Source organism: Notamacropus eugenii, chromosome 4 (assembly GCF_028372415.1).
Source record: "Notamacropus eugenii isolate mMacEug1 chromosome 4, mMacEug1.pri_v2, whole genome shotgun sequence".
In the NCBI taxonomy this organism is placed as follows: domain Eukaryota; kingdom Metazoa; phylum Chordata; class Mammalia; order Diprotodontia; family Macropodidae; genus Notamacropus; species Notamacropus eugenii.
Window position 1 is genome coordinate 11173690 of NC_092875.1, and position 24264 is coordinate 11197953.

At 48.1% G+C, this 24264-nt stretch overlaps 1 protein-coding gene across 5 annotated transcripts in view; it reads right to left on the reverse strand.

Moving 5' to 3' along the window:
- Window positions 1-24264, reverse strand: part of COMT (catechol-O-methyltransferase) — a 56401-nt gene that overhangs the window by 12144 nt on the left and 19993 nt on the right. For 4 of the 5 annotated variants that reach the window (XM_072599787.1, XM_072599785.1, XM_072599786.1 and 1 more), the window contains one exon: window positions 1798-2065. In XM_072599787.1, the coding sequence (XP_072455888.1) occupies window positions 1798-2065 (268 nt within the window). Of the gene's footprint in view, window positions 1-1797; window positions 2066-18591; window positions 18740-24264 lie in introns of all 5 variants that reach the window. The other variant, XM_072599788.1, reaches the window with a different exon arrangement.

Consider the following 24264-nt stretch of genomic DNA (forward strand, 5'->3'; position numbering starts at 1 on the left):
CCATGGCCTTGCTGGGGGAGAGGTTGGAGATGAGGGAGAATCCACTTGGGCTTCCTGGGAGACGAGGGGTAATGAGTCCCTCATCCTTGAAACTCTTTGGACAAGAGCAGGAGAACTGTTTTCTGGAGATGAAGGAGAGGAGGGTCCAGGCCTAGGTTCCATGAAGTGGATCCTGAACTCCCTTCCAACTCTGTGGGTCTGGGAGAAGACCAGTGATTTCCTACCTCCATGCCCTTGCTCATGCTGAAACACCCACACTGTCCTCTTTTTATACCTAATATAATATACCTAATATACCTTTATACCTACTTTGATACCTAACCCAAATGACAGCCCCTCCTTGGAACCCTCCCCACTCAGATTCACAATATAGCACTGACCTCCCGCCCAGGTCTGGAGAGCTTGGGTTTGTGTAACTAATCGCCTTGTTAGACATGGCTGGAAGAGGGTGTGTCAGGCAGGCCTAGCTAGACTAGGAGGACTGTAAGCTCCCTGAGGACAAGCCTCACGGGATCTGAACGTTGTATCCCCCCAGCAGAGCCCAGGGCTCCAGGCACGTAGGCACCTTAAAGACTAGGAGGACTGTAAGCTCCCTGAGGACAAGCCTCACGGGATCTGAACATTGTATCCCCCCAGCAGAGCCCAGGGCTCCAGGCACGTAGGCACCTTAACAAAGGGGCCTTGTAGCTACTGTGATCCTCCTGACTTCAACACTAGAGGAGAGCCGGGGCCATCCCAAGGGAGGAAAAACAACAGCCTGAAAAATGAACTGAGAGGCCCTAGGTTTCAATCCTAGCTCTCCTACCTATAATCTTGGAGGTCTTGGCTCAGTCATTTCTGTTCTAGAGACCTCATTTGTCACATACCAGCTCATGTGGTCAAGCCTCACTTTCCTCATCTAGAAAATGAGCACGATGATATTGGCGATATTTCATAAGGCTGCTGTTATGAGCAGATGAAATTGTGTCTACAAAGGGCTCTGCAAACATTCCTAGGTGCTATTAATGCCAACTATTATGCCCTTCCTTCAGGCAGCTAACACCACACACTTGAGTAAATCTATACAGAAGATGCCCAGAGGAATCCACAACCACTGCTGGAAGTTGGGGGAGCCTCTGTGTGTGGCTGGGGTTTGGCCGTTGCTCTCAGAGAGGATCATGACATCAGGGAGGTGATGCCATGACTTGCAGGTGAATCAGATTTAAGTGAGGCAGGATTGTGCAGAGTCACCAGCCTCACTCTCTCCTCTGGGGTCATCAGGAGTCAGATACAGATCAGGACGACTGGAGAGGGCCCCTGGGAGAGTCTCTAGAGGGGAGGTGAGGGAGATGGAGAAGAAGCCAGGTACCAAGATGAGAAGTGGGGTACCTTCTGGGTGGGGGGGTGGGGCCAAGGGTACAAAGCCCCTCCTACCCACCAAGCCAGTCAGAGACAAAGGAAACTGGCCTTCTAACAATTCCTCAGACCTGCTGCTCCATCTCTCACCTCTGCACCTTTGACCTGGATACCCTTCAGACCAAGGCCTGGGGAGCTCTCCCTCCCCACTCCAGCCTCTTAAGAGACCCCAGAGTCCTCCAAAATCTTACTATCTGAAGGCTTCCTTGGTGCACAGCAGGCATTTAGTAAAAGCTTGTCATGACCTCCCCACCAATTACATTCAATTGTCTTGTCTCCCCCTCTCTTGGAGAACAGGACCAGTTCCAATTCTATCTTGTTTCCTGGCTCAGGGAGAGGTCCTGGCCCCTGTGGGTGGCTGTCTCATCCATCCTTCCCTGCCCCCTCAGTGCCCCAGCTCACCTTTGACATCGCCCACATTCATGGCCCACTCCTTCTCGTAGCAGTACTTGTCAATGGCCTCCACCACACTTTGGGCATTGCCCACCACCGCATTCTGCTTGACCCAGTTCAGGATTCTCTCCTCTTTGCTCATGCCGGAGATGAAGTTCATGAAACACAACCTGATATATTCGTGCCAGGCTAAAACCAAGAGGGCTCTGTACTTCCAGGTCAGGAGCAGCAACAGCACCAGGGCACCAGCTATCAGAGCAGTCTGGCTCTCCAGCATCTGCAGAAATGATGCCCAGCCTCAGCTCCTGGGAATGCATGGCTGCTGGGCAGGAGTGAGGGGAGGGGAAGGGAGAGGACAGGGGTGGAGAGGGAGAGGGAAAGAGGGATGGAAAGAGAGGGAAAGAGAGAGAGAGAGGAGGAGGGAGGGAGGGAGGAAGGAAAAGAAGAAAATACAGAGGGAGAGAGAGAGAGGAGGAGAAAGAGAGAGGGGGGAGAGGGAGTGAGAGAGAGAGAGAAGAAAAGAAGAAAAAGAAGAAGAAGAAGAAGGAGGAGGAGGAGGAGGAGGAGGAGGAAAAGAAAAATGCAGAGGGAGAGAAAAACAGAGAGAGGAGAAGGAAGAGAAGAGAGAGAGGAGAGAGAAAGAGACAGGGAGAGACAGACAGACAGGGACAGAGACACTGAGAGTCAGGCTGGCCAGCAGCTGTTGAGGGGAAAGTGAAGAAGGCTTGGGAGTAGAACAGGGCACATCAGCCTTGGTGGGGCCAGGGCCAGGCACACCGACTGTCAGGAGTCATCTAGGGTTGGGGATCAGGGTCCAGACCAGAGATTTCCTCACTGTGCCAACCTCCCAATATGGAAACTCTCTTCCCCAATACAGATCCCCAACTCACTCTTCTAGACAAGCTGGAGTTGGAGAACTATTACTGTAGCCCAGGTGAGAGGAAAGAGGGTCTGAGCTGGTGGTAAAGACTGGGGGAGGGGAAGGAGGGGAGGGAAAGGAGGGCTGGATGAGAGGAGAAATGCTGTTGAAGAAGCCACAGAAGAGTCAGAGGTTCTGAAGTGACTCCAAGGTGGTGGCCACAGTCCTGGCCTGGACCAGAAGAAGGTGACAGTGCCAGTCTCAGAGGCAGGAAGACCTGGGTTCGGATCTTGCCTCAGACTGCAAGGTGCTTCACTATCTCTGCATGCCTCAGTTTCCCTACCTGTAAAAGAAGGGGGCTGGATCTCCTGTTCTCTAAGGTTCCTCTCAGCTCTAGTCTCTGACCCTATAATCCACCTGGAAGTGCTGATTGCTGTGAAATTCCAACCAGTTCCTCCAAGGACCCACTTAGCCTGCTGCTAATATCAGAATGTTCCCAGCCTGCCCCAGGTCACGGAACCCTGCCCTTCCTGAAGCCTCTCAGAGGCTTGAGTTCCCACTTTCATTAAGTAGGTGTCAAATCAAACCAAGGAGCACTTATTAAGTACCTACTGTGTGCCAAGCATTGAGCTAAGCCCTGGGCTGGAGAGACAAAGAAAGGCAGTAGAGAGTCTGTGCCCTTGAGGGGCTCCCAGCCTCCTCAGGGGAGGGAGAGTCCAACGCAGCCCTAGACCCAACAGCCAGAGAGGTCTGGAGATTAAGGAGGATCTGGTTAGAAGGAAGCCCAAGATCCTGGGAGAGACAGAGCTGAGGAGGGAGGGAGGATCCCAGGGTGCCTACTGTGTGCTAGGGGCCACAGACAGTCCCTGCCTCAAGGAGCTTAGTCTAATGGGGAAGACCACATGCAAACCAACAGAGGGAAGGCCCTGGGATTGAGAGGGGCTGTGAAGGCTTCCTGTAGGAGGGGGGAATGGAGTTAGGACTTAAAGGAGGCCAGGGAGGTCAGTGGTCAGAGAGGAGAGCACTCCAGACTTGGGGGCTGTATAGGAGAGAGTCCAGGGCTGAGAGATGGAGGAGCTTGGGTGAGGAGCAGCCCGGGGGAGGGGAGGTGGTAGGGTTGGGGGTGGGGTTGCCTCGCAGAAAGGGCCGGGGCCTAGGCACAAGAGGAAGGCACTCGGGGCTGAGGTTCCTTTTAGGAAGAGCTGGTAAAACCAAACAGGATTTTATATTGACCCTGGGGGCCTCGTGTTTCTCCAGTGTCTGTATGTCTTTGTCTGTATATGCACATATACAATGTATCCACTTCTAAGTGCTGGGATTATCTGTCCCTCTATACAGTGTAAGTACCCTGAGGGCAGGTGCTGGACAAAGCCTACCACACAGAAGGCACTTGATCTGTGTTTATTGATTGACTGACCGACTGATTCTTTGAATTCCTGGGTACAATAGGTCTGACAGGCCATCCTGGCCAAGCTGCAGGGGGGAAGGAGGGAAGGGCTCAGACCAAACTGAAAACCGAGCTGCCTTTGTGGGCAGCAGGCCGAGATGAAGCCCCGAAAGCCCAGGGATGCTGAGGGTGTGACAGAGCAGGGCAAACAGCCCCGGCCAGTGCTGAGGCTGCAGAGGCCTCTTGGCATTTAGGACTGACATCAATCTGACTCTGTCCATAACACACTTCACGCTTCCTGTGTATTTCAAATGTGACCTCAGGGCCTTATTTTCCTCAGCAGCAAAATAAATGTGTTGGACTAGAAGGGGCCCGTTCAGCTCCAAATCTGCGATCATTTACTGGGTAAGAACCATAGGTATTATTATCTCCATGGAGGGGCAGGTATTTCTAGAAATCACCGATGTAGAAATGAAATGCACCAGGAGAATTTTTTTTTTAATGACCATGCCCAAATGACTCAGGCCTAACAAACTAGAGAAGATGACGAAAGATTGTAAAGATTAATGTTGAAGTGTGTGGAAAGAGAGGCGCACGCATGCATTGTTGGTGGAGGTGCAACTTGGCCAAACATTCTGGAATGTGATTCAGAATTAGGCAAAGAAAGTAAATGCAATGTTCATGCCTTCTGCCCCAGACATCCCAGTGTAGGCAAGTGCTCAGAGCCAGGCCATCTGACTCCAAACCCAGGCTGGTTCAAGCAGGAAGACCGCAACCTCAGAGTCGGAGTGCATTTAGGGCTAGAATTGGAGGCATTTAGGGTTAGGGTTAGAATCGAAGGCATTTAGAGCGCATTTTAGGGTTTGGGGTCATCCCTTGGTAATCCCTCACCCTCCTTAACCAAGCCAATGCCAAGTCCTATCAATTCAGATTCCATGACATCCCTCCCACAGTCCCCTTCTCTGCTATCTTGCCCACCAGCCTCGTCTGGGTCCTTCTAGACTATTACCATGGGCCGATAATCGCCCCCAACCCCATTTTTGTTCTCTCTCCTCAATTCATCCTCCATGGTACCACCTGGTTGCTAAGATGCTAACATGATATTCTTAAGTGAGACAGGCAGGTAAGTGGATAGGGAGCTGGCCTTGGAGGCCTGGGTCTGAATTCTCTCTCTGCCACAGCCAGGTTACCCTGTAACCTCTTAGCACCCCAGGCCAATCTAGAAGCCCATCAGCTGCAGAGCAGGTATTGACCTTCTTCAGGTAGAGGGAGTTTCCATACTGGAAGTTCCCTGTATCAGTGACGTCCTAGGTCCCATCCCCTTCCACATGAAAGGCCTCTCACTGACTCTGCATCATCTAACTAAGCTCCCCATTTACCAGTAAACAAATGGAGGAGACAAGTAATTAGGGCCTCCATTACCTGGTTATCAGCCTCCATCCTCTGTTCCCCATTGCCCCAGAGACATGGGAGGGCAGGATAAATGTCTGCCAGTCTGAGCTGAGGAGGTCACTGTTTTCTGGGGAATCATGGGCTCGTTGACTTGTCTGCCACCAGCAAACTCCCCCACCTTGGGAGCCTGCTTCTCTCATCACAGGCCCAGGCTGGGATCCAAAGGTGAGGGTGTTCTGTCTCCTAAGGAACCCTTGCTTGTTATACAAACGTCCCCTCTGGCCATATGGATGGATGCTTTCTGACCTGCATATATTAGCTGCAACATAAACATTTCTTTAGGAGCTGCTCCTGTTTTTGCTTTTAAATAACGGCCAAGTAGCCACATCTATCGAGGCAGGATTTCCTCCCAAAAGAAGTCCATCACTCCTCCCAGTCCCAAGATTTAAGATCATTGGCTCAACGGCACCTAATAAGTGGGCACTATGGAGGGAAGCAGCATGGTGATTATAGAGGACATCACTGGAGTTAGGTTCAAATCCTACCCTGGATGCCCATCCATGACACTTCAGTCTCTGCACCTCAGTTTCCTCCTCTGTAAAATTTGAGGTTGGACTCGGTGGTCTCTGAGGCCCCTCCTAGCTCTAAAGCTATGACTGTGTGTGCCAGGCCCAGGGGTTCTGCTCCAGCCACACCAACTGCCTTTGTCACACACATGACAAAGGATCCAGAAGTCAATCTCATTCGACAGACGTTTGTGCTCTGTCTGCCAAGGCCAAGGCCATTCAAGGCTCTGGGACCCTTTCCAGCTTCCCAGGCTGGTTGCCCGGGGTGCAAGTTTTATCAGTGCCTTTGATAAAGACCAACACAGCCCACTTCTCAGGTCTGCAGCTGGTACGGGAAGGGCATCAAGGGACAGAAAACACCCCGAGCCAAGTTGCCAGCATTTATTAGGCTCCTATGGGTGCCTCACTGGGCCATTTGCTGCAGGGGAGTTTGATGCATTTACCCACATGAAATGGAAGAAGGACTTTTACCTGGTCAGGCCACAGCTGGAACTCCAAGAAGGAAGGGTGTTATAGGAAGGACAGTGAAAAATCAGGATGCTAGTTAAGAAGGTGAAAGGGTTCCAGACTGTCCCATGAGGACCATGTGTAGGAGCTGGGGACATTCAGCCTGACAAAGAGAAGGTTCAGGAATAACATGCTAGCTGCCACAAGGACCTGTGGTGCTGCCACGGCGAAGAAGGATTAGCTTTGTCAGCCTTCTGGGTCCCAGAGGCTGGGAGAAGAAGAGAGAGTAAAGGAGGGGTGGAGGGAGCTTGAGAGGCCTGCTCCCTGGTTCACGCCAAGGCTGGGGGACCCCTCAAAGAGGAGGTAGGAGAGGGGCTTCCCAAGAGGTGAGGGCTGGACTCAGTGGGGCCTCATGCCCTGTCCAACTGCCATGGTCCCTTTCCACAAAGCCATGCTGGAGAGACAACACCCACCCATACCCACACACAAATACATACATACAAACACACATACAAACATACACACAAATACACATGCAAATAAACACATGCAAACACATACAAAAAGAAAGCACTGGAAAACTATGGGCTACATTGAGACGAGTGACATGCCAGTGTGCCTGGTACAAAGGGAGTGCCGAGTGGAGGCAGGAAGGGGAGCATTGCTCTTTCTAGGAGTTTTCTCTCCTTTTGCAAAAAGCCAAGCTGCACTTCTTTAACTAGTCTTACATTGTCTGTATCCGTTGTATTTGTATCCCTAGCACTGGGCACAGAGCTGGGCATACAGCAGGTGCTCACTGAATGCCAGTGGACTAACTTCTTCCCATGTCCTCACAACACGAAACGCTGACCAATGACTGAGCCACCTTGGGTCATCAGGACCTGCTTTCCTGGAGTGCCACTCCTGTCTTGAACCAAGCATGTGGCTGTGTGTGAGTCCTGGCACAAAGTGAGCTGTCTGAACCTCAGCCTCTCCATCTGCAAAAGGGACAGAAGGGGCTCCCCCTAACTTCCTCACAGAGTTGGGTTCAGACTTTGATCTGCCATAGGAAGAGAAGTTACTGCCATTGGCTGGAAGGTGGATCACCAGATCATGAGCTTTCGGGGCCATGAGCTCATGAGAGAGCCCAGTCCAGCCCCTAGACGGCTGAGTATCAGCATGCCACTGTACCCACAGGAGGGTGACCACCAGACCGTGAAGGCACTGGAGAAAGAGCCATGAGTCAGAGGTTAAAGGGTCAGGGCCAGGGTGGTGGGGTATGGGCTTGGAAAGAGAGGATTCTGGGCACAAGGGATAGATGTCAATGGCCTCTCTGAAAATGAAGGACAAACACCACCACCAAAAGGTGTCCTCAAATATCCGATGGAGCGCCAGTGAAAGGAGCAATCACTCTAGAGGTCCAGCTAGCTGGCTTGGAAGCCTCTGTGTTACTCCCGATCCACCAGTCCTTGTTGCCAGGGAAAAGCAGAGCCGGGGCTCTGGGACAATCCTTCAACAAACACTTATTACTGTGGACCATGTGCTGTTATAATAATAAGAAAATCATCATTTCTCTGAAACCGCTCTCTCCAAGATTATGAATGATCTCTTAGTCATCAAATCCAATGGCCTTTTCTCTCTCCTCATCCTCCCAGACCTCCCTGCGGCGGTGGACGCTGCTGATCACCCTCCCCTCTCTACGGTTTTCCTGGCTCCCCTCCTCCCTCTCTGACCACTCTTCCTCTGTCTCCTTTGCTGGATCCTCCTCCAGGTCATGCCCTCTAACCACAGGTGTCCTCCAGGGCTCTGGTCTAAGCCCTCTTCCCCTCGGGCTGATGATTCTCCCATCTCCCTTTCCTGCCCCATTCTCTCTGTTCAGTCCCAATCTTTCATCTCCAACTGGATGTGCAGGAGACACCTTAAACTCACCACGTCCACAATGGAAGTCATTCTGTTCCTCCCTAAACCCTCCCCCCAATTTCCTTCCTACTGCTGTGACACCATCCCCTTCCTGAGTCTGAGTTTCTCAGACTCACATCTTAGGTAACGTCCTTGACTCCTCAGTATCTCTGAGCCTCCGTATTCAATCTTCTGCCAAGTGCTGTTGATTCCACCTTCTCTATCTTCCAACAACCAGCCTGCTTCTCTCCTCTGCTCCTTTCCCCACCCTGGAGCGGGCCCTCATCACAGGCCTGGACTCTTGCAGCAGTTGCAGGGGGTGGGGGGGTCAGTTTGCCTCCAGTCTCTCCCTACTCTAGGTCAGCCTCCACTCAGCCACCAAAATGATTTTTCTAAAGCTCACCACCCCCCTACTCAGTGAACTTCATGGGCTCCCTATGGCCCCCAGGAGCAAATACAAAATACTCTGTTTGGCCTTCAAAGCCCTTCATGTTCTGCCCCCTCCAACCTTCCCAATCTTCCAACGCCTTGTGCCCCTACACAGCCTCTTCAGTCCAGTGCCCCTGGCCTCCTGGCTGTGCCTAGAACAAGGCCCTCATCTCTAGGCTCTGGGTCTCAAGCCTGGACCCCCCTCTCTCCTCACCTCCATCCAGAGGCTCCTGGCTTCCCATCACCTTCAACAGGAAGACTGCTCCATCCCCCTTATTCCCTATTAATTATTTCTTCCTTCTCTTGCAAACATCTTGCTTTGTAAATATTTGTTGGCCTGCGATCTCCGCCATTAGACTCGCTCCCCAGTCAGGGTTCCCAGGGCAGGGACTTAGCATGAGCCTGGCACATGGCAAACACTTCATGAAATGCTGCCAGCCCTCAAAGAGTTTATATTCTATCAGGGAAGACCTACAAAACAACAGCAACAAATTCACCAAATAAATACAAAGTAATTGAAGGTGCTCACAGAAGGGGGACCAAGGCAACAGACAGGACAGGATGTTCAAACTGAGCTTAGAAAGAAACTAAGCATTCTATGTGGCTGGGAGGGTCTAGGGGCCAACCTGTGCAAAGGAATGGAGATGGGAAATGGAAGGCCATTCAACTTCACAGAGTCTCAGTTTTCTCTGTAAAATGGGGGCCTATATAGTGCCTACATCACAGAGTTCATAGAATCTCATGAGATTAATGAACATTAAATGCTCTGAAAACTTTAAAGTGCTAAATAAATGCCTGCTAAGGAAGGAAAGGAGGGAGGGAGGGAGAGAGGGAGGTACAGAGAGAAGAGAAAGTCTAATCATGGCAAGAAAGGGCTGCAATCAGCAGTGGTGAAGGGAATACTCATACTGATTCAATCACAGATCCTTGAGGTCTATGGTATGGATTAGAAAGAAGGCTAGACTGGAGCCAGCCCTGCGGCTCTGCGATTGGTCACTTGGGTCCCACCCTGGGCACTCATTCTCGGGTTGTGCTCAGTTTCCTCATCTCTGAGGTCCCTTCCAGCTGTGGGGACAGTGACTGTCTCGCTTATGTTTGTGTGTCCCCAGGAACCACAATCATTTCTCAATATCTTGTGCCCCCTCACCCATTAGAAGGTCTCCAACCCTGCACAACGCCACAGCAAAGCGGGTGGTCCTAGCAACTGCTGTAATTAGTAACAATATTTGCTGTCCTTGCTGAAGAGTTCTGGCAGTTTTAATGACATAAGAGGATTTGATCCCTTCCCCTTGTCTCCCACCCTGGAACGTTCTGATAAGGCCCGTCTCTCCCAATACTCCCCCTTCCCTCTTTTTCTCAGCCCCTTGGCCCTCTGAGAAACGCTTGCCTCCCCTAGCCAACGTGCCCTCACCCACCTCCTTACTTTCTGGCAGGCCTCCTCCTGCCAGTGCATGGAGGTGCTTAATAAATGCACGGTAGACTCAACTGAATCCTGTTACCATCTATCAATGGAAACTCAATCGGGATCTTAGACAGCAACAGCCAGCAGAGACACTCAAATGCATTTCCACAAAAGGGGGGTCATCCCCCTTCCCTGTAGATGCCTGAACCTTGACCTCTATGGTAAGATCACTGGGCTCTCCCATTGTGCACATGAATGTGTTTTCATAACTTAATCATTTAATACATTGTTCTCTCTCTCTTTATAAATTATTTGTTCTCAGTTTTCCACAATCACTTTCATAAGTCTTCAGTTTTCTCCTTTCCCTCCCCCCTCCATCCCTAAGAGAGCATGCAGTCTTATATGGGTTCTACACATACATTCTTATTAAACACATTTTCATATTAATCATGTTGCAAAGAAGGATTAAAACAAATGGGAGAAACCGTGAGAAAAAAACAAAACAAACCAAAACATAACACAAGAGAAAATAGTCTGCTTTGATACGACCACGTCTGTCAGTACTTGTGATGGGATGGGGTAAATTTAGAAGACACCACAAAGGAAACAGACTGGCTGAAAGAATCAAGACACTTCTGGGTCTGTGTTGGTTACAGCAAGCCAGTTCAAAATTAAAATTACAACAAACAACAAAGAGGTCATTCCCATAACCAGCCAGTCTCATGTTGGTCTAAATAAAAACAAGGCCTCTAATCTATACACAAGAATCCCTGTGGGCTTCATATTGACTTAGTTTTAAAACATAAAGTTGTCTATGTTTTATTGTATTTTTACTTATTAAATATTTACCAATTTCATTTTAAAACAAGAAAATATACTGCTTCATTCTGCTTTCTGACTCCATAGTTCTTTCTCTGGAGGTGGATGGCATTTTGCTTCAAGAGTCCTTTGGGGATGTTTTAGGTCCTTGCATTGCTGTGAAGGGCTAAGTCTGTCAAAAACAGTCCTCACACACTGTGGCTGTTACTGTGTACAGTGTTCTCCTGGTTCTGTTCATTTCACTCAGCATCAGTTCATATACGTCTTTCCAGGTTTTTCTGAAGTCCACCTGCTCATCATTTCTTACAGCACGATAGTATTCCATTACAATTGATTTACTACAACTTGTTCAGTCATTCCCCAATGGATGGTCATCTCCTCGATTTCCAGGTCTTGCCCACCACAAAAAAAAGTTGCTATAAATATTTTTGTACATGTGAGTCCTTTTCCCATTTTTATGATCTCTTTGGGATATAGCCCTAGAAGCAATATTGCTGGATCAAAGGGTATGTATATTTTTATAGCCTTTTGGGCATAGTTCCAATTATTCTCCAGAATGGTTGGTTCGGCTTACAGCTCTACTAACAATGAATTAGTATTCCAACTCCCCCACATCTTCTCCAACCTTTATCATTTTCTTTTTCTGTCACATTAGTCAATTTGATAGGTATGAGGTGATACCTCAGAGTTGTTTTAATTTACATTTTTTAATCAATTGTGATTTAGAGCATTTTTTCATATGACTACAGATAGCTTTAATTTCTTCCTCTGAAAATTGCCTGTTTGTATTCTTTGACCATTTATCAATTGGGAAATGACTTGTATTCTTGTAAATTTGACTCAGTTTTCTATATATTTTAGGAGTGAGGCCTTTATCACAGACACTAGTTGTAAAAATTCTTTCCCAAGTTTCTGCTTCCCTCCTAATCTTGGTTGTGTTGGCTTTGTTTGTGCAAAAACTTTTCAATTTAATGTAATCAAAGTTATCCATTTTGCATTTCGTAATGTTCTCTATCTTTTGTTCGGTCATAAATTTCTCCATTCTCCATAAATCTGACACATATATTATTCTTTGCTCCCCTAATTTATTTGTAGTATCAGCCTTTATACCCAGATCATGTACCCATTTGGACTTTATTCTTGTATACAGTGTCAGGCATTGGTCTATCCCCAGTTTCCACCACACAGTTTTCCAGTTTTTCTAGCAGTTTTTGTCAAACAGTGAGTTCTTATCCCAGAAGATAGGGTCCTTGGGTTTATCAAACAATGGACTGCTATATACTGTGTCTTGAGTATCTAACCTATTCCACTGATCTACCCCTCTATTTCTTAGCCAGTACCAAGTAGTTTTAATGATTGTTGCTTTATAATACAATTTGAGATCTAATATGGCTTGGCCACCTTCCTTAGCATTTCTTTTCATTAATTCCCTTGATATTCTGGACCTTTTATTCTTCCAGATGAATTTTGATACTATTTTTTCTAGCTCTAGAAAATAATTTTTGGTAGTCATTGGTATGGCACTGACTAACTAAATTACTTTGGGTAGAATTGTCATTTTTATTCTATTAGCTCAACCTACCCATGAGCGACTGATGTTTTTCCAATTATTTAAATCTGACTTTATTTGTGTGAAAAGTGTTTTGTAATTGTGTTTATATAGTCCCTGGGTTTGTTTTGGCAGGTAGACTCCCAAATATTTTATAAGGTCTACAGTAACTTTAAAAGGAATTTCTCTTTCTATCTCTTGCTATTGGACTGTGTTAGTAAATATACAGAAATGCAGATGATTTATGTGGGTTTATTTTGTATCCTCCTACTTTGCCACAGTTGTTTACTATTTCAAGTAGTTTTTTACTTGATTCTCTAAGTATATCATCATTTTGTCTGCAAAGACTGATAACTTAGTTTCATCTTTGTCTATTCTAATTCCTTCAATTTCTTTTTCTTCTTTTGTTGCTAATGCTAACATTTCTAGTACCATATTGGATAACAGTGGTGATAATGGACATCCTTGTTTCACCCTCAATCTTATTGGAAATGCATCTAGCTTATCCCCATTACCTTTAATGTTTGCTGATGGTTTTAGGTAGATACTACTTATTTTAAGGAAGGCTCCATTTATTCCTATGCTCTCTAGTGTTTTCAATAGGAATGGGTGTTGTATTTTGTCAAAAGCTTTTTCTGCATCTATTGAGATAATCATATGGTTTCTGTTAGTTTTGTTGTTGATATGATCAATAAGGCTGATAGTTTTCCTCATATAACATGTTGTTCTCTTGAGGAGCATGGATCCTCCCTTGAAAGACAATGACACCTTTTCATTGTGTACTGGTGTTTCCTTAAAGAAATAGCACAGTTCTATGCTAAGAACACTGGGTTTAAAGTCTGATGCCCTGGGTTTGAATTCCAGCTACTTATTGCCTAGGTGACCGTAGGCAAATCTTTTGCCCTCTCTGGGCCTCAGTTTCTGCAACTATGAATCATGGGGACTGGACTAAGCAGGATTGGATTCTGACCCTAGGGTTAGGCTCCAAGGATATCTTTGACTCAGTAGCCTAGAGGTGCCACCCCTGGCTTATGGAGAACAAGTCTCTCTCCTCTCTCTCTCTGCCTCTCTCTACACACTCACACACACACTTCTTTTTCTCCTTCTTTCTCTTCCTTTCAACATGTAAATTGAGGAAAAATAAAATATAATTAAAAAATCAAGTACAGCAAGATGAAAAAAAATGATTCTGTTATGTAATTGATCCTGTTCTATATCATATCCCATTTTCTTTAGCCATGTCTCCACTCTTGAGTTAAGTTCAGGAATGCAGTTTTCCCTTGAGATGTGGTTGAAAGGAAAAGTTGTTATGATTTCTGTCCTTAGCTCCTGGGACATCTGCCTGCTGTCATTAAGCCCCAGTCAGCTTAACCTGGTGCCATGTCTCTGTCCTGGGCCACACTTGAGGACCTAGAGGGTCACATGTGGCCTCGAGGCTGCAGGCTTCCCACCCCTGTTCTGGAGTTTCACGAGACAAGGGGGAAAGCCCCTACAGAACAAGGCTGTTGTTTGTCCTTCATTTTCAAATAGGACCAAAGACATCACAGGTGATGTCTTGACTTGTTCCTGAACTGGATTTAAGTAAGGCAGAATTGCGCAGTCAATAGCCTTGCTCTCTCTTCTTGAGTCATTGAGTCTTGTGGCAGGACAAAAGTCAAGATGACAGGTGATGGCTCAGGATGCAGTGGATGACGTTATCTTTAATGTCTGATCAAGCTAGTGCTCCACAGCACCTGCTTCAGCCACCTTCATGGCAGTTGGAATAAATTGTTTGAATCCACTCATTCCAGAGGAGAAAGTCTTTGAATGCTTGGGGTAGACACTCCCTAGTTCACTGATGGGCTCCTGGCCTGTCCATTACCTTCAACCTGGTTTAGACCATCTGCTAAAATGGTTTACTACAGTGTGGCTGCTGCACTTGCTACAACTTCTTGGAGCCACAGAGGAGAGATGAATGTCAGATGGACCCCAAAGGTGGATGAGCAGCCCTCACACCATAGGTTCTAGTTCTCCTGAACACCCACATATCCCACATCAAGCAGAGCAGTAAACCACTGGAGGAGGGCTAAAGGGTTACATCTCTCCCCTTTGGTGATCAAGTGAAAGGCTAACTCTAGTTAGTATGTGCTTGCTACAAGGCACAGTCAACTCCAAACCTCAGAAGATTGTACCTTGGGAACGACTTTTTGCCTTTTGAATTAGAACTAATTTAACCCTTGCAAATTCCCATAATTGGGAGAGGAAGGCCTGCCACCTTTTTCTGACACGCCATGCTAAACCCCCTTCATGATGCCCCCACGGCGTCATGAAGCCTTGGCTACAAAGTTAGGGTGTGATTTTAACACAACTAAGTAAATTTAGGTGAAACTTATTCTTTTTTTTTCTGTAAGCTGCACTGGTAATTTTCCATTCTAGCTAGCTGTCAAGTTCGCTTGCCACACTCTGGAGGCTGGGGAGGTTCCTGCCTCTGTCTATTTCTCAGGCTTAAGCATTAGAGCACCAGCAGAGCCCAGATGGCAAAGGTTCAAGAAATGTATCTGATAAAACAACCTGAGAGATCTTCGCAACTATTACTAAAATCCTGCTGAAACTGAATATACCTAAAGAACCTAAGCAGTTCTTAGACAATACGTTCATGGCTGAACTTTCCAACAGTGTTACTGTAGCAACATATAAGCCTGAATTTAAAATATGAAACACATTTAGTTATTAACTTACAGGTAACATCGATTTAGTCACATGCATTTCCAAACAACCTGACACAGAAAATCATTCATTCTATGACAAGCAGTTTTTACACTTGCAATCCTTATAATCTGGAAAGACCCATGTTTCATTAAAGGTAATACCAGTGAAAAGGGACATATATACAGGGTGACTCTGCCTGTCCCTTTAGATCGAAAAACAGAGATAAAAGGGAGTTCTGACTAAAATAGAAAGCAGCTCAGTGGAGCTGCAGCTTCATCACTAACTCGAATATAGCCCCAGACACTTACTCGCTGTGTGACCCTGGGTAAGTCATTTCACCCTATTTGCTTCAGTTTTCTCATCTGTAAAATGAGCTGGAGAGGGAAATGGCCAACCAGTATCTTTGCCAAGAAAATCCCCAATGGAATCACAAAGATTTGTACAAGAATGAAATGACTGAACAGCAGTTATCCTAATAGGAAGTCACATAAGACGAATCTCACATAAAAAAATGATTAGAAAATACACATAACACTCTACTGGTTGAAATTCACAATTGTCCTTGTTAGACCAGTTCAAAGTGTGCTGGGCTAAATATGATGGGCCATTATTGTTCAGATTTTTTACTCTAATATTTTAGGTGGAGGCCTGGTGGGTAGTAGAAGTTTGGGCCCTGACCTGGACAAGGCTCTAAGGAGTCTGGGATAGCTCTGACAGGGTGTGACTCCACTTCCTCAAACCCAAGTCCTAGAGAATTTAACAGGGATTACGACTAACGAGCTGAAACAATCATTCCCAACTTGCACGAGGTAAGGGAATCCTTAGGCTATTATATAGTAGTGACACCTAAACCCTGCTATCTAATTAGCCAGAATGGACCACTGAGCATGACGTCATCATAACAGTGCTCCAGTGGAATGGGCCAGGCCCACATCCCACAAGCAACCCCAAGAGGTGGGGGGCCTGGACTGAAAGACCCTTGTCTGTCATCGTCTGTAACAGACAACAATGAACAACACTGTGGGTCAGCACTGCTGCCCAGCTCAAACTGCTCACATTGGGCTGCTAGGTCCATCTTAGAAATTCAGCTCCCACCCAATGCCAATCTGCTCACTGCGTCTCTGGGCTCTGTGCCCAAGTCTCAGGACTGTCTCTATCTTGCCATGGCAGCTGCCTCCTCCTCCTGGGAGTTCACTCTGCCCTGTAGCCCTTTCTCCCACTCCTGACCCTCCCTGCATGGAGGGGCTTCTTTTCAGCTTCATCTTCCCCCATTAGAATAGAAGTTCTTGGAGGTCAGGGACTGTATTTCTGGTATTTTCAGCCCTTAGCACAGTGACTGGCACACAGTAGGTGCTTAATAAATACTTGTTGACTGCCTGGGCCTTGGGAAGTAAAGTGTGTAGTCAGAGCACACCATGGAAAGGTCCCAGGATGGGCCATTCTCCCCTGAGAAGGGGAAGACTCAATAAATGAGTGTGTCTCTGATAAAACATCAAAGTGCCGTGGGGGCATCATGAAGGGGGTTTAGCATGGCGTGTCAGAAAAAGGTGGCAGGCCTTCCTCTCCCAATTATGGGAATTTGCAAGGGTTAAATTAGTTCTAATTCAAAAGGCAAAAAGTCGTTCCCAGTTGAAAGTCTGTTTTGGGAGGCTGGCAGAGGAAGAAAAGGATGGATGGATATTAGCAAGAAGATGATGAGCCAATTTATCAGCGTACGCACATCCAGGAAAATCCACTTTCAAGGGCACTGGTTATTAAAACTACAGATTTAAGGCTGTCGGCTCTCTGACAACAAATCCCAGATTTCACAGAAATATGCAAACCACTCATTTCTCATTTGCTTTGGCTCAAACTCTATTGTTTTCTCCCCCAGTATCATTTTTATCCTGTGTGCCCTTGTAAACTCAAAATACACCATCGAACCCTGCCATGCTCAGCTGGCCCACAGCTCCAGGACACAGTCTGGGGAGGTGGCACCCAGTCCCACTCAATTTGTCCAAGGATCTGATGTTCTCTGCTCCCTGGGTCTCAGAAAGCCAGCGGGGGCTCTGCCTCATTAACATGCTTTTAGGTGAGGGGAGCAAGATGTGGAAAAAATGCCCCAAGAAGCTACTGGGAGTCAGAGTTTATTTTGTGATGTCTGAACAGGAGGTGGCCAAAGGCCCCACCTTGGGATGGCTAAAGACAAGTGGCAAGGAGGGCAGTCCCTGGACACAAGGGTGGAGAGGTCATTGAGGCAAAGGCTAAGGGGTAGCACCTGGCCTGTCTGAGAGCATACAGGGAGAAGGGAAGACCAGGAGGCCCACCCATGTCCTCTGACCCTACCCAAGGCTGGTGTACTTTCTACGGTATAACACAAGGCCACAGGAGACAAAGTGACCACCACCACCCTCCTCTAGAAGGGATAGGACAGAAGTGAAGGATGCAACGGCTAAATTCCTTAAACTCAGGATTAAGTCATCACGGCAGATCCATCCTGGCAACTGAGGAGACCAGAGCAGATGAGGCAGAAACTGGGGACAGCAGGCGCAGCGCATCTAACAATTCTACTCAGCACTTGCTCTGTCTTTCTCTGTGTCTCTCTCTTCTCTCTTTCCCTCCATAGTATTTTCCAATAGTGATAGTGTGTGTGGAGGTTGCGCTTTTAGGTTCACAAACAGCATCTCATTAATGCTCATGGTTTCCCTGGGACGCAGATGCTGCTACTATCTGCATGTCATGAGGAAATGGAGGCTGAGAGACAGTGACTGATGCACCCAGGAGCCCAAACTAGGAAGTGTCCAAGGAAGAATTTGCACCCAGCTCTTCCTGACTTCAAGTCCCCTGCATTACCTACTGCGCCACCTGGATTTTTAGCGAGAAAGCCTGTGTTTTGGTGACCTAGGACTCTGTAGATTTTTATATTTTTTACTGAACTTGTGATAGGAGCTGACTCAACCAAGCCAGAGTCTCAGGGGCTTGCCCAGGGTCACAGGCCAGCGTCAGAAATGAAACTGGAACCTGGGTTTTTGAGATTAAGATGCCAGCTTTCTGTATCCACTATGCCATGTTGTGGTTTTTCAGTCATGTCCAACCCTTTGTGACCCCATTTGGGATTTTCTTGGTAAAGATACCAGAGTGTTTGCCATTTCCTTCTCTGGCTCATTTTACAGATGAGGAAACAAGAGATGAACAGGTTTAAGTGACTTCCCCAGGGTCACACAGCTAATAAGTGTCCAAGGCTGGATTTGAACTCAGGTCTTTCTGACTCTAGGCCTGGCGCTGTATCCACTATGGGGCCGCCTAGCAATTCCTATCCACTATACCACGCTGCCCTTCAAACAAGGAGATTGGTAAAAAGGTGTCTTTGTATTACAGTTTGCTGTACGGCAGAAGTCAAAGCCATACCTTTAAAAAAGGGGGGATATAAATGCTCCAATGTCTTCCAGAGTCCTTCAATGCTGCGTTGGGGTGTGGCAGGGATGCCAGGCTACAGAAGGGACTGTCTGTGGGGTCCTGGAAAAGTCCCTACACCCTGTTAGCTCCAATTTTCCACCTACAAAATAAGCACATTCACCTCACACTCCAGATCCCACAGAGTGGGTGAGGAAAACCCTCTGGGAAATCCTGAGGCACTCCAGAAATGGGACCTTTGATGGTGATTATTTGCTTCTCCTCCTTCAACAACTCCTCCTTCATTGTCTTTGTGTATCTCACTCCTAGCTGGGCCTGGCATTCAGCAGGTGCTTAATAAGTGCTGGCTGCTAAAAGGCCCAGTGATAGACTACAGGTGTGTGACCTGAGGGCTGGACTAGCTAACTGTGGAGAGTTATCACTGAAAAGTACAAGAATTGGTGTGCGTGTGTGTGTGCATATGTGCATGCATACACGGTGCACACACAAGCAATCCAACCAGGAGTTGCATTAAATGACCACCATCATTAAAAATGACATTGTGTTAGAAGGGCTGCCAACAAGGATGGTGGCCTAGCTCCCAGCATCCGCCTCTGAGGAAGAGGCCAAGGGACACAGGCAGCATGGGGCAGGGGCACAAGAAATCCACCCCCACCCCCCCACACACACACATTCACCTCTAAGAGAGAAAAGCAACAGTAACAGCTGAAGAGGAACCCCAGAGCACAGGGCCCAGCGATCTCTTGGGGCTGAAGCGTCTGGCTAATGAAACCAAGGTCATGAGTTTGACCCTCTCTATTGTCCAATCAGCTCTGACCAGACGCTCTGCAGGCCCTGCCATTGTCACCTGGGAAGGCAGGAACTGGAGAGGGTCAGGACTGGGGGCAGAGGCAACATGGGGGACTCATTCTGTGCAGGGTGGACAAGGACCCTTAGGAAACTGGACAGCCTGGGGACACAGGAGCAGAGAAGGTAGGGATGAGGCAGGCTGAGCCAGTGAGACAGAGGAAATGGGAAGTGGTTTGAATCTTGCTCTAGGACAGTGGATGGGCCACTCTCATCTCCAGGACTCAGTTACCTCATCAGTAAAATGGAGATGCAAAGACGAGTTTTTGAGGAGCAGGCCCCTGGTCATCCCTTAGGAAAAGGGCCCACCCATCCCTACTGACTGCCAACCAAGTGCCACTCCCAGAGTGGGCAAGCCAGACTGCTGCCAGGTAGGTCCAACCACCTTGGCCACCACCTTGACTGCCATCTCCTCTCATAGCCTGATGGAGAGTGGACTGACAGTGTCCCCAAGGCCTTCTTTCAGCCCGGCCTTCACAGCTGTCATGGTGGGAGGCATGAGAGACCCTCTGTGGAAAGGCAGCCTGGACTTGCTCTTGCAGCAGCTGAGGCCCCCACTACTGAAGCCCAGAACAGAGAGCTCTGGCCATCAAAGCCCCCAGCCCTGTCAGAAGGGTTAGCACCGGAAACTGGGATGGTCTCATCAGTGGAAGGGACCCTGAAGGAGAGGCCTGAGCATCTGCTTTCTGCTGCCCCCTATGACCTCTCCATGGGACTTGCCAGTGCTGTGCTGTCTCCCCACCAGAGTATGAGCTCGGGAGGGCATGGACCCACCGACTTGTATTTACATCCCCAGAGTATAGCACAGTCCTCTGCATGCAGTCAGTGCTTAATAAACGCACTGTTCATCTGTTAGTATTGTTACTACCTTCCAACAGATGGCTTTTAGGTGTAAACCACAGGAGGATGGGTCCAGCTACTGCTTTTCTCTATTTCATGGCAGATGAACCAGGGCCCAGGGGAGAGGTCAGTAGAGTGTGGGTAGGTCCCTCAGGCCACAGACCACATCATGGAAAGGCCAAGGACAAACAATCTCAACTCAACACCAAGAAACTGGAATGCCTGGCTTGGCCCCCAAGTAGAGCTTCTCTGCAGAGGTGGGGGCTGGGGGTGCAGAATACTGCATGCAGCCTTCTCCTAGAATTTGGTTTGCCTTGCTTAAGCCCTGAGCTGGTTCCTCTGCCTTGTTATCCTATGTTAAAAAGTTGGCTGTCCTTGAGGAAAAAGAAATGGAGTCAACGTACAAACTGGAGACATCAATACAAATTCATTTTATAAGATAAAAAAAAGGCTTTAGGCGGTAAACCCCTCTGCTCATCATCATTATAACGATGACATCGCAGCTATTTTTACTCCCTGGCCTTTCTGCCTCCCTTCCCTGTCCTGCTGGAGGGAGGGCTCCCAGGAGTCAAGGTCTAGGACAGAAAGCTGGCGGGCCCCAGAGTGGGGAAGGAGGAGGGGCAGAAAGGGGCTCGACTTCAGGCCCAGATCCCCGACGGTAAGGCAATGAACTTCCAGGGGACCAGAACTGGGGAGGAAGGAGAGGAAAGGGAACACGTGTTGCTTAAACACCTACTGGGTTTCAGGCCCTGTGCAAAGTGCTTTACAAATCTCTCATTTGATTCTCACCACAACCCTGCAAAGCAGGGGCTGTTATCCTCAATCTCCATTTTAAAATTGAGCAAACCGAGGCAGACGGCAGTTAAGATCACACAGGGGATGTCAGCGTCTCAAACACGCAGGGGGAGGGTTGGTCCAACGATGGGGGCTGGGGGAGATCAAGAACTCTGATTCCTCTCAGAAGGGCTTTGAGGTTTGCAAAGTGATTTCTCAAACACTTCTGGGAGGTGGATGCACAACCTTTACTCCCACGTCAGAAACGAGGAAACAGGCTCCTGGCAGTAAAGTGACTTGGTCAGGGTCCCACGCAACAAGGAATGTCTGAGGTAGGATTCAAGGCCAGGTCTTAGGATTCCAAGGACTTCTGATCTGCTGCCAACAAGAAGGGATGATATGGAAGAGGGAAAAGCACCTACTATGTGCTGGACCCAAATATCTCCTTTGAGAGTCACAATGGCTTTGTGAGGTACACGCTGTTATTATCCCCATTTTACAGCTGAGGAAACTGAGGCAAACGGAGGACTTGCCGAGAGTTACCCAGCTGGTGTCTGAGGTCAGATCTGGATAGGGCAGAAAGGGTGGGGTGGGGGAAGTGAGAAGTTGATAAACGGCACCTAGGGGTCTCAGCAGACAGAGCACCATGCCTGGAGTCAGGAAGACTCAAGTTCAAATCCAGCCTTTACCCTGCTTGCCTCAGTTTCCTCAGCTGTAAAAGGAACTGGAGAAGGAAATGCCAAACCTCTCCTGTATCTTTGCTGAGACAATCCATGGAGTCCCAAAGAACTGGACACAACTGAACAACAGCCAAGCCCACTCTGAGGAAAGACTCCTTTAAAATTGGAGAGGTGGGAATGACAATTAAGGGCCTGCCTTCTGACAGGGGAGAAGCAGAGGCCAGAGTCCTTTCAGAGGCCCTGGGTCTACAAGGATCTCATTCCAGGACTAAACACAGGGCTTGGGGCTTGGGGGTGGCAGGCTTTGCTCTGCTCCGTCCCATTGGTTTTAAGAGACAAAGAAGAGGAGAGAAAAAGGATTTTATTAGGGAACTGGAGGAAGAAGAAGGGAGAGGAATTCCCCATGGGGCACCACTGGGGCATGTGAAAAAAGCAGATAAACATGGTGGAAGGGTTGGGGGCAGAAGGCACTGGACAAACTGCCATCTTCTCACAGCTAGACAAGGAAGGAAAACCACAGGTGGGGGCCAGTGGAAAGGGTGAACCGGCAAGGACAAATCACAAACATCAGAACCATCCGGGGGCTAGCTTCAGGCAGAGGCCAGAAGCCCACCCACCAAGGATATCATATAGGGGCAGAGATGACACGAGATGCCCTCTGAGGTCCCTGCCAACTCGGAGCCCACAATCGCATGGCTTTACTGCACACAAAGCAGAGCGATCCAGGTATTATTGGACAGAGGAAGAGCAAAGGAGGTGTGGACCCAGCTGCTGAGCTCAGCAGTTCTGACTCAGAGGACCCCAGGGAATGTGCTCTGCCATCACCCCCTATCTGGCCCATTCTATCCCTGCCTCTGCCCATTGCCCTGATGTGCCCAGGGTCCTGTGGGCCCCAAATAATTTCCCAGAAGCAGCCCAGATCAAGGCAACACACATACACACACACTCACAAATACACATGCATACATATACACATGCAAACACATACACACACTCACAAATACACATGCATACATATACACATGCAAACACATACACACACTCACAAATACACATGCATACATATACACATGCAAACACATACACACACTCACAAATACACATGCATACATATACACATGCATACATATATACACATACACACATTCACAAATACACACACATTTTCACACACATACATACACATACACACTCACAAATACACACATACTTTTCACACACACATACATACACACACTCACAAATACACACACACATTTTCACACACACATACATACACATACACACACTCACAAATACACACACACATTTTCACACACATATACACACTCACAAATACACACACACATCTAGTCTGTGGTCAATAACCCTCCTTAGAAAGCTAAGTGGCCCACATTTTAATGCCTTTAAGGACCAAATGAGATAATATTTGTAAAACACAGCACAGTGTTTGGCATACAGCAGGTGATTAATAAATGTGTTCCCTCTCCTTCCTCCTTCCACCATCACAGCTCCCACCCTCGATCCCTCTCCAAGCCAGACAGACAGAGCCCTCGCCGTGTGCCCACATTCCAGCACTGTCAGGCCCTCCCTGGCCTGGGGAGGCAGCGAGGGAGGGAGCTCAGGGGAGGTAACCTCTGGCGGGCCCAGCTGGCCAGCTCTGCTCAGTACACAGTGATGAAGGTCTACATTCTTAATTACACAGAGATCTGGCCAATCTCTTAATCAGCCCAATTACATTTTATCCTAGGCAATAACTGTTTTCAGGCTTTCTCCTATAAGCTCATACACTTGTCCAGTCTGTTCCTTTGTTGACAGCTCCTTGGGTTTTAGAGGAGTCTGGGGGACCCTCTCTCCAGTCTCTGCTCTGCTATCAATCAGAGCCGGGTACACATGACTGACTCCCTGCCAGTGGGCTCAGTTGTTAAATGAGAGACCTGAGTTCAAATCTCGCCCCCTCACACAAGCTATATGACCCTGGGCAAGTCTTGTCACACCTCACCTATGGAATAGGGGGTTAGACCCAGCTTTGAAGTTCCTGCCAGCTCTAAATCTATAATCCTACACTCTCAATCCAAGTGTGACTCGCCCAAAGTCTGGTAAGAGATGGAGGCAGGATTTGTGGGGCAGGTGGGCAGGCCAGCCACAGGCTCTGGGCCTGGCCCCTTCCTCTTCTGAGGCCCACCTGTCCTGGGGGTCCTCTCCATGGGCTACAGGGAAAACCTCCAGCACTGAAGCATCTGATGACGAGAAGGCCGCCTCTGGAGACTGACCACTCGTCTCAGGATGCTCCTGAGTGCATATCCAGTTCTGGGTGATCCACCAGAAGAAAGTATACATATGGATAACTGAGCATGATTCCCCCCGGAGCTGCGTTGAGCTGGAGCTGAGCTTTCTGGCTGCATCTGGAATGTGAATGAGCCCTTTTCGGAAAGGGTGGAAATGTACTGGATGGAAAGAGGCCTCATTAAATTCTGTCTGGGATGCTCCCCTCCCAGCGTGCTCAACAGCCCATGAATAATTCCCT